Source organism: Notolepis coatsorum (assembly GCF_963971535.1).
Source record: "Notolepis coatsorum genome assembly, chromosome: 20".
Classification (NCBI taxonomy): domain Eukaryota; kingdom Metazoa; phylum Chordata; class Actinopteri; order Aulopiformes; family Paralepididae; genus Notolepis; species Notolepis coatsorum.
This window is the reverse complement of record NC_140184.1, coordinates 56612367-56623164: the sequence shown is the minus strand read 5'-3', so window position 1 is coordinate 56623164 and position 10798 is coordinate 56612367. Positions and strand designations below refer to the sequence as shown.

The 10798-nt window shown below is 44.0% G+C and overlaps 1 protein-coding gene across 1 annotated transcript; it reads left to right on the top strand.

Moving 5' to 3' along the window:
• Window positions 1-4666: 4666 nt before the first annotated feature.
• Window positions 4667-10396, top strand: larp6a (La ribonucleoprotein 6, translational regulator a; the record flags this gene model as incomplete). The annotated part of the gene is made up of 3 exons (XM_084337313.1): window positions 4667-5472; window positions 7601-7799; window positions 8301-10396. 3 exons carry the CDS (start codon window positions 4667-4669, stop codon window positions 9408-9410), a joined length of 2115 nt encoding a protein of 704 aa, XP_084193439.1. The 3' UTR covers window positions 9411-10396.
• Between the last annotated feature and the right edge of the window lie 402 nt (window positions 10397-10798).

Here is a 10798-nt window from a genome sequence, read left to right as displayed (position 1 = left end):
ATGTTAAACCCAGATTCGGCTCAAACAAGGGACTAAACACGTTTCGCTATTATGCCACATCATTGTTGAACGCCCTACCCAAAGCTGTAAAGGAATGTGAATCCCTACCCACATTCAAAACCGATCTTAAAGAGCACCTACGGGAGGCTGCAATTCGAAACTGGCCACCGTAAATGTCCAAACCCCCCCACCCCCTCCTAATACAGTCTCCTCCCCACCGTATGTATATATTCTCTCTCCACCGTATGTATATTTCTCTACCACCCACCCACCCCCTCCTAATGTACATGTAGCACCTGTGTCACTAACAGTAACAGCTGTTCGCCACGGGCACAGTTCTAGATTCGAATGAGGAGAGGAGTAATATACACAATTAAAGGAATAGTAGACCAGAGACAGAGTTATAACAATGACCGGTGTTTTATTTCTAAGCGCGCTAGCTAGACATACAGACATACAGACGTGAAGTAAACAGTAGTAGTGTGAAGTATCCCTTTTAGGTTCTTTCATAAACCACTCATTCTTTCGGGAGGGTTAGTTCGATATCAAGTCCTAGGTTGATTGGATCAACACATTAGGGTTGGTTCAGACGTCTCTGAGGTTATCTCTAGCTAAAGCTAGGTTCAAGGTTGGATATTGGATGTATCCTTTTATCATGAGTAACTCGTTATCTTTTCTTCTGCCATTTCAGATCAGTAAACTCTATATCAGTTTATCATTTCAATATGTAAGTGTTTAAACATATTAATTTAAACCTTTAAATGTGCATGGAATGCAAGTACCTTATTAGGTGAATTTACCTTTTAAACCATCTTTCTTTACAGGAGAACCATCAGTGATTCAACTATAATCAATATGTCGTCAATGAGATTCAAGTATCTTACTGGGTACATAGACCCTTTAACTCGTCCTCTATAATGGAGAACATCAAATACCCTTTAATTCTCCTTTCTTAATGGAGAATTATCAGTGGTTGTATCTTACTGGGCGTATTTACCCTTTAATTCTCCCTTCTTATAGGAGAACTATCAGTGGTTCAGGTATCTTACTGGGTGTATTTACCCTTTAATTCTCCCTTCTTATAGGAGAAATATCAGTACCCATATATCAAATCAAATCAAATACAAAATACAATATCAAAATAACAAAAGGTGAACAGGGTCGAAGCCCTTGGAAGTACTTGTATTCTCGTTCAATCAGTTTGTGTCATAGAAAAGGATATGGTCCTTGGAAGTTCTTATGACTCAAGTTCAATCAGTTCAACCCTACCGGACTGTTGAGGCAACAGGAGTTGAGCAACAGGGGTATTCGAATCAGGCCGGCATTAGCCTTGATCTATATCAGAGGTTCAGTGGGTTGGCTCGCCATCTTGTATCGGTCCGGCACACTGCCTCGTTCCGCGTTGGCACACGTGGTGAATGGTGGTCGGCCGGGACTCCTGGAACTGCTCCCAGGATGGAACTGGGTGCTAGAAAAACCTGGCCTGCGTCAAGCAGGCATTCAGAAAATAAAAGCTATTTACCATCTTTTATCGCTTCATCATCTTTTCATTGCTTTCAGAATGAATAATCAATCAGGCTACTTTTAGCTATGCTAAGCTAAAGTAGGCTACCTTATCACAGCATGTGGGAATGTCCGTCTGTCCCATGCTAAGTTAGGCTAAAGTGCGCTAGTATATGGGACATTCTTCACGTTCCATATTAAACTCTCAAAAACAGTCAAAATGTATAGACCATGTTCTTATCGTACAGCATATCAATACAATTATAAGTACTTCTGAAATGGTTTCTTTCTAGTTTTCATTTAACCAAATTGAGCTTGAAGCTTCGCTAGCATGACTCAGTATGAAGCTACATTATTAGCTTATAGCATTGAGCTAACGATTTTGTACATTCGACAAACAGACAGCACAATATTGATGAAACTCACCAAAACCGCAGGCTACTTTAACTGCAACGCTTCTTCGGTTTTGTAACTGGGGGAATCTTTTATAACTGTTTGACAACTGTTTTGTGGTGGTATCTCATCTCGGTATCCAGCAACATTTAGCTGCGGCTATCTCCGTCAATCTGTAATCTCATCTGCGTGTTGCAAGACTCACCTGCCGTAAAGCAAGGCGTGGCTGTCGTGACATCTATCTACTACGTCATGAAGTAATTTAAAGGGCAGTGCAGCAATTCAAAGGATTTGGCCAAAGTTGCTAATCTCATACAAATATACATATCACCCAATAATATTAACTACTTATGTTCTTACATAATAGCATTAACTATTTATGTTCTTATTCAATGGCATTAACTATTTATGTCCCTATGACTAATTAGTTATGAATCTGAAACCTGGGTTACATCCAGTCTCCTCCCCACCGTATGTATTATTCTCTCCCCACCGTATGTATATTTCTCTCCCACCCACCCACCCCCTCCTAATGTACAGTCTCCTCCCCATCATATGTATATATTCTCTGTTAGGATCTATGGGTAACAGTACTGTATATTTGCATATCATATATGTCACAAATGTAACAGTACTTATATATCTGTATGTCATGTATGTCCCTATGCCATAAATGTCATGATGTCATGTATGTTGTGTATGTCATAAATGTCACTATGAATTGAAAATGGGGGACCCTGATGTAAACAAGACAAATGTCTTTCTCTGGTCTGCATTCCCTTAACAATTGAGCCATACTGTATTGTACCCATTCTGCAATCTGTTAAATAAAGTTTTCATTCATTCATTCATTCATTCATTCATTCATTAATTCATTCATGTGTTGTTATGTGGACTATAATGCGTGGGGGGTCTTGGTCAGTCAGAAGTCTCTTGTGTACAAAGGTCTATAAATTTCTCATCTGACACAGACTGAGGGAATGATGTACATTCCTACTGTACTCAGTTAATGAGCTAGAATGTAGTGGCTTTTATAATTATCAGAGCACAAGTACAAATATACAATTGTAAATGCAATTATCCCAATAGTTGACACTATAACATTGGCCATGAGACAATATGCTAAATTATACTTATTATAATTATTATAGAAACAGAATAATGCAATTGCATTAAGGAATTCTAATTGTTCGCTGGTTGGTGCATTAAGGATACATTAAAGGCTCAATTTCTTTTACATTTGAGGTATATTCATCTACATAATTAAAGACTTTGAGTAAATAATCATGTATCTTTCTCAACTGATAACTGAAAATATTGGTCTGTTTTACTCCAATGTTTAGGAACATTATCAAATATAAAACAAACATTTTACAGCATGAGAACATATCAAATGTTGTCTGACTAGATACTAGAGAGTCTAGTGTAGACCCTTTTTCGTCAATGTCATCTATAGGCAAAACTCTACTTCCGAAACCAAACATCTTTTGGGAGACTCCGGGGACATTCCAGAATCAAAGCGCTCGCACGGTTTCATCCAGACTGTCCCTGGAGACTTCGCCAAATTGCATGCGCATCCCAAAATGGCATCAGTTTACTAACAGTAAATGGTCCGTTTGTCCTCGGATTAAGAGACCTGTCGATATCAATTTGACAATGACAACATTCCCAATCCTCTGTTTTGAAATTTGGTGGTGGGGCCACGGTTTTGTTTAGATTACAGGTTGTGTAACATGTCATGTTAAACATGAGTCTGCTGCTTACCACAGGCTGGATGTGACTTTGTAAGACCCTGGTGTGTGCATGGTCATAAACTTGCTTAGTGTCTTGGAAGCTGCAGGCCTAAGAAACGGGCCAAACTGTCTGTTCCGTTTCTGAGCTGAGGCTGTGACATAAACAATGCTCTTACACATCTTTACAACTTTCAGACAATCTGAATCTTGTGTGCCCTACATTTAATTGCCGTATTCAATGAAGGATTGTGTGTGTCTGCGTGTGTAAAACCTGGCCTTTCAAGCCAACAAATTGCCTTACTACCCTTGCATCAGATTTTTCACACAAGCTTATAGATAAAAAAAATAAAAATAAAATGCTCGACAGGCTACAGTGAACTTGCTCACTCAAAATGGATGGATAATTGACACCCTGAGGCGGGAGACTTTCAGATACGACGAAGAATACTCAATTCACACACACACACACACCTCTCTTCCTTTCCGCATCATCAACAGGGGTGCTGCTGCATGACATGTGGTGCGGGGAATGAGTCAGACGGTCCACCAGCTGTGAACCTCTCTTGCCAAGGGGAGGAGCAGAGGAGTAAACAGCTATCTTTCGTGCGCTTGGCAATAACACCGGGGTGGCTGTTTTACAGGTGCAGTGGGAGCCAACACGAGGTTTATATGGAAACTGATTTGATAATTGCTTGAGATAATGATTGCCATAAGTATGCATAGGTGGTCGATGTAGGGTCCAAGTGATCCTTGGGAAATGAACCCAATAATAAGCATTTCGATGCAGCAGTAGCAGTTGCCCAGACTGAAGAAATTGCAGAATAAAAACACACATGACTTGACAACTGTTTGACATATTCGAAACGCTTCAAGCAAAAGCCTATTATCCAATTTGCGAGGTTAGGAAAGGGGTCGTCCTTGGACAGACAACCACCTCCCAATTAGAGAGCAGCACGTGTGAGTTTGCGCGTCCTCTTATTTAAACACTCTGGACGTGCAGCAGTTTCTTTAAAAGAAATAGAAAACAGTCGCAAAGTATGCACGCTTTGGTGAACGTGTTCCTGCGCTGTCTCTCTTTCCTCATGCTGCCTCCCTCATGGCTCTCGGTCAGGTTCTGCGGGTGGGTTGGTGGGGGTGAGTGCGGGGAGACGCCATGGCCCAATCCCAGAGCTCGTTTCAAACGCAGAAAGCCTCTTACATATCAGGAAGTAACGACACAAGAAGAAGGCTCCTCCATCCCCTCGGTGTCATCAGTTCCTGGATGCAGCGTCTCGCTAGCTGCTACCAGCCCCGCCGCCGCGACGCCGCCTCCTCGGGCTTCTCCGTGGGGTAGAATCTGGGGGCTCTGGCCGGCTGTGGAGCGCGTCATCGGAGCTCCCTGGTCCATTCATCACCGCTGGTGTCGGAAGCGTCGAGGTTCGTGTGCTCCGTACGCTGTCGCCTTCGAGTCCACTACTAGCCACCCGAAAACCTTCCAGGGAACCACCGCTACTACAACAACCGAGGTAGAAGAAGAAGAGGAAGAAGAAGCGAGGGAAACTAGTGAAAACGCGTTTATCGTTCTGGGTGACATGAGTGCCGCGGCCACCGAGTTTCTCAGTCCCACTCCCAGCCCAATCGAATCTGTATCATCGGATTCGTCCGCGCCGCCGGACCACGGCGGGATCGATGAGGTGATCACAGTCGATCACCTGCTGCTGCAGGAGATGGGGACGCAAGTGACAATAACGGTAGCGATTCAAGCGGCGGAGGACGAAGAACCCGAGGAGGTGCCAACATCCAATATCATCGATTTCCTCGGAGGCAGTAGTGAAGACGAAATCGGACGACACGACAAATCCAGGTTAGTTAAATGGCCTACTTGCCCCTACGGGTTTCTCGTATGGTTATAATATAGTGGTGGCCCACTATCCTAATTCAGAGTGGGATTTGACAGTAGTTTGCCAGTGGCTTCGGTTGTGAAGGGGGACAGTTTATAAAAGGGGCCACCCTACGCTACTTTGTTTGATTTGTGAGCTGAATGTAAAGCACCTGTGGGCGGCATTAGTGACGTCACTGAAAGGCACGCACCTGAGAGATCAAAGGATGGCACCTCCAACATGACTCTAATCTCTCTCCCCTGCGTCATCCTCTGCTATTTCTGTCCTGTCCTGTAAGTTCCCTGCCGGGGCTACGTGCACATTGCTTTAGAATTTAGACTGTCACTGATCGGGGGCAGAGGTAATTGTCATTAATTGTTTGAAATGGGATATATTATACGCTATACCGAAGAGAACGTCTATTCGGTAAAAAGGAACTTTAACGTAAGCACATCTTTATTTATTTATCTTTATTGCGGCATTCCAATTTAGAACGTTCAATGTTATGTTAGTATAGTTGTCCTAATTAACCTAGTAGCGCACTCGCTCGTTGAAGCTGTTGTCATTTGGGACAATAAACACTGACTGTCATTCCATTCCAAGTGGCATGTGCGTAGGAGATAACATTAATTAACATCCTAGTCACTGACTCACTGGCTTGCCAGGATCTGTATCGACACTGTTTGCTGTCGCCTGGGTATAAAGCTATTGACCGGGGATGTGGTAGAGGAAGGAGGCTGAGGGAGGGAGGAGATGAGTCATCAACAGACTTTCATCATGCACGACTCTGTTACAGAAGTAGAACTACCTGTGCAATACTTGCTTCACAGCAGCAATCGATAGCATTCTAATCGAACATCAGCAGTGGGCAGCATTTACTAGCATAGTAATATGTACAGCAGGGGTAGGCAACCCTAGGCACGCGTGCCTGCATAGGCACGCGGGGGCATTTTCATATGCACAGTGGGCAGCAGTAAAAAAATAAAAATAAAAAAAAATAAAAAAATCCTCCCACAGGTTCTTTTTACTACCACATATTTAATTGAGACCCTTTATTTGTTTATTATTTCAATTTAGCTGGAAATGCATTGCTACATCATTCAGTAACATTTGCAGAGCCTTATAACAAACATTATTACGGTCACCATTGTGACCAGTGGGATTAATCAACAAATTTTATTTATTTTTCTATTTCATTGAACATTGCACATGTTAAAAGCAATTTGTTTACTCAAAATGTGAGTATTACCAAGTCAACTTGTGTTCTTAAAACAATGACAATAAACATAGTTTTATTAGGTTGAAATAATGTGGTTGTGTACTTATTTTTCTGTTAACTTATTATGGATTGAAAACCTTAATGCACAGTAACTTCAAAACTTATTTACACGATATACCTCACATTCACCCTCCATTCACATCCTGGTGTTCTCCATTAGGCCTGTAGGTGGAGCTATGACAGCACACGTACAGTACACACACCGATGGTGTGTGATGTGTCCAAAAATGAATGGGCAAATGTGAGTGAAATGGTCGCACTGTATGCAGCTGTTTGTCTACATTGCATTCCCCCCCCCCCCAACTCAGATTTAGGGTTGATACAACCATCATAATAATATTGTTAATAATAACAATAATGATGTAATAATGTAAAAATTATCATTAAAAAGACCTGATTATGAGAAAAAAAATTAAGATGCATGGAATACGGTTGAGGCACACTAGTTACAACTATATTTCAAACAGGCACTCCATGTCAAAAAGGTTGCTGACCCCTGATGTACAGTATTGTTGGTACGATGCCATGTCCTGCGTGGGAGGCGGAGCCTGTGGAGATCCATGGCTTTGGACCCCTCGGATGGAGAGATCTTAGCAGTTCATGCTGGCGCCGGGACACATCGTGGTGTCGAGGTTCTGGGCATGGAACCAGTGTGACGTGTTATCTTCCACAACCATTAGTCATTCTCTAGCAAGATCTCTGAGGGAAGGGTAGCAGTTGGAGTAGATCTTCTGCTCATCCCAACATGTTGCCATGGGTATGCCAGACAGACTGTGTGGATAGTGTTGCCAAAACACTGTTCATGAAATTGGCATGTTTGGCTCCTCCCACAGCGGTGCTGGCACAAGTGGAGGTGAGCTTGAGGAGGAGAGCTGGCAGCCCCCGGACCAAGAGCTCACCCAAAAGCTGATTTCCCAGATCGAGTACTACCTGTCGGATGAGAACCTGGAGCATGACGCCTTCCTGCTGAAACATGTTCGCCGCAACAAGCTGGGATTCGTCAGCGTCAAGCTGCTCACCTCGTTCAAAAAGGTAAACGTGTTGTGCCTGCAGTTTCTTGCTCTCTGTATTCTAATACTCTAGGGCAGTGTTAGTCACCATGGCTGCTTTCTATTGTCAATATACAGTAGTGCTAGCTGTTGGGATACTCTCAAAGATTTACAACAGCTGGTATATTATGGTTCATGCTGCATACTCATTGGCTGCTTCTGTTTGCTCTACTCTTGATGTCTCCAGTGATTTGGTTCCACATTTCAAGTACAAACACTATTCAAATTAGGCTGAAGAAATGTGAGCTTGACAAAATAATTAAACACAAAAAAAAGTACTTAATAGATTTATGTTTTTTTTTGTTTTCAAGATTATTGATTTGCCTTTTCATGAATCACTTACTTTGGCACTATTATTAACACAGTTCCTGACTGAAGTATGACAAAGAGGAAGCTGTTATCATACATATAGGATTCTGTAAACCATGCCGCCTTTCCATTTTGATGGTCTAACTGGGTCTAACACAAATGTTTCCTGATATAGGTGAAGCACTTGACTCGTGACTGGAGGACAACAGCTTATGCTCTGAGACACTCTACAATACTAGAGTTGAACGATGAGGGGCGTAAAGTGCGGCGCAGATCCATGGTGCCCATCTTTGCCAGCGAGTCTCTGCCCAGCCGCATGTTACTGCTCAGCGAGCTACAGAGCTGGCCCGAGCTGGAGGCCCTGGAGGGCGACGGAGGGGCCAACGGAGGCAGCGAGGCAGGAGCCACTCTGCAGGAGCAACTTATGAAACTACTGCTAAAGGCGTTCGGAGCATACGGTGCCATCTCCTCTGTCCGAGTCCTAAAGCCTGGGAAGGACCTGCCTGCCGACCTGAAGAGGCTGAGTGGCCGCTATGCTCAGCTGGGCACAGAGGAGTGTGCCATCGTGGAGTTTGAAGAGGTGGAGGCTGCGGTGAAAGCTAACGATACTGTGGGGAGCGAGGATGGTGGTGCTGGTTCGCTGGGTCTGAAGGTGGTCTTAATCGGCACCAAGCCGCCCAAGAAGAAGGTCCTCAAAGATCGGCCACGGGAGGAGGGAGGAGGAGGAGGAATGCGCAAAAGCCGCTCGCTTAACAGCAGAGTGAGAGAGCTTCAGTACCACGGAGAGGACTCTGCCTGCAGCTCCTCGGAGACTGAGAGCAACCCCACGTCCCCCAGACTGGCCCGCAAGTCCCGTTCCTGCAACAAGCTCAGCCCCACCACTGCTGGCACCGGCTTCCAAAACAATCACCTGAGCCCTGGTGTGTCCCCACGGAGCAGTCCCTGGTCAAGCCCCCGCTCCAGCCCCTGTGCCCAGCGCAAATCCCCACACAAGTCTCCTTTAATCAGCGAGGGCCGGCTGAGCCCTGAGGCCGGGCGCCGCTGGGCGGACTACTCCTCAGACAGCAGCCTGACCCCTTCAGGGAGCCCCTGGGTCCAGAGGCGCAGGCAGGTTGCCTCACAGGAGAGCAGTCCAGTCGGTAGCCCCATGCTCGGCAGAAAGATCCAGAACGCAGATGGCCTGCCGCCAGGCGTGATGCGGCTACCACGAGGCCCCGACGGAACCCGTGGCTTTCACTGCATCACTGCTGGTGAAAGGGGCAAGACGGCTGCTACTCAGACCTGATCAGACCCTCATATCCCTCACCCCCCCCCCCCCCCCCCCCCAGATATAAAAACGGATTTTACCACAATACTTGGCCCCCACCACATTATCACATTTGAATGACTGCATAGATATTTTCTGTTTGAGTGTATTCGTTTTGCCTGTCTTTTGTTTATATATATATTTTTTTATACAAGATTTTGGTTAACATGGTGACATCTTATTTATTACTTTTGGAGATTTCAGTTGATGTAAATTGATATTGCTCTAAAGGGAAAATGTAAATGGACTAAATACTGTAAAGTTTCTCAAGACACCCTAGTAATAGACTTTCTGTCACCTCTATTACGGTCTAATGTGTCCTACATGGGGTGGAGATGGGAATCTAACACGTCCTACAGTACATGGGTGGGATGATTTAGTCTAATGTGTACTACATGGGGTGGGGATGGAGTCTAATGTGTACTACATGGGGTGGGGATGGAGAAGAGTTTCCACATCATTTTTTTTTTTTTTTTATGGGAAAGTGTCCTCCGTCTTGAAGTACGTTTTGTGTGTAAAAGCTCATGGCATTGTCTGGATGGCGTGCAAGTTGTGTACATGATGTGTGTGAAAAGTGGTATTGGGCAACATGGAGTTGATATGAAGATATCACCATATGCCTGTCTCTCTTTTGTCTACTGTGAATGTCATTGTTACATAAACTGTGGCCATAATTGTCTCCCCTGCCATACAGGGTTATCGTACATGGGACATTTTATTTTATTTTATTTTTGCCTTTTTAATTTCTTTGTCATCTATGCCTTGGCATTCGATTAACTTAAGCTTCCAAAGTTGGGGGGGCGGGGTTTCTCCTAGTCCTGCAAAAAAAAAGAATCCTGTTTGGCAGGTGGCTTGCTCTTGGCTGAAATCTGTTTCGCTCAGTGTTGACCAGTTGGTAGTATGGTTCGAGGGAGGTTCGGTTCAATTCCGTGGACTCTCTTTAAGTTTCTTGCCTTTACACTTGAGCTGGGGTATTGTACAATGCATTTCTTATTGTACAAATAAATCACTAAAATTGCTATTGCCTCGACTGTTTGTTAAAAATAGATGTTTGTCAATGTCTCATGCAGACTTCTTTCACCCAACAGCAAATGTGTATTAAAATGTGCAATGTCTACATAGAGAAAATGCCAACTAGCTCTGCCAAGCCCATGTGCTGAACAAGTTCCGGGCTGGATAGAATTGGCTGTATTCCAATCTGATGGAAATCAGTGAATGATGACTGTATTGGCTTCCTCTGAAGAAAGTGGATATCATTTTGGCAAATTGGCTGGAGACGCCAAGGCAAATTACTCTGGTCCATTGGATCTCAGGATGTACGGTAATTTGTGTCCCCATTCTGCATTGGTTTCAAATTATCCTGAGCA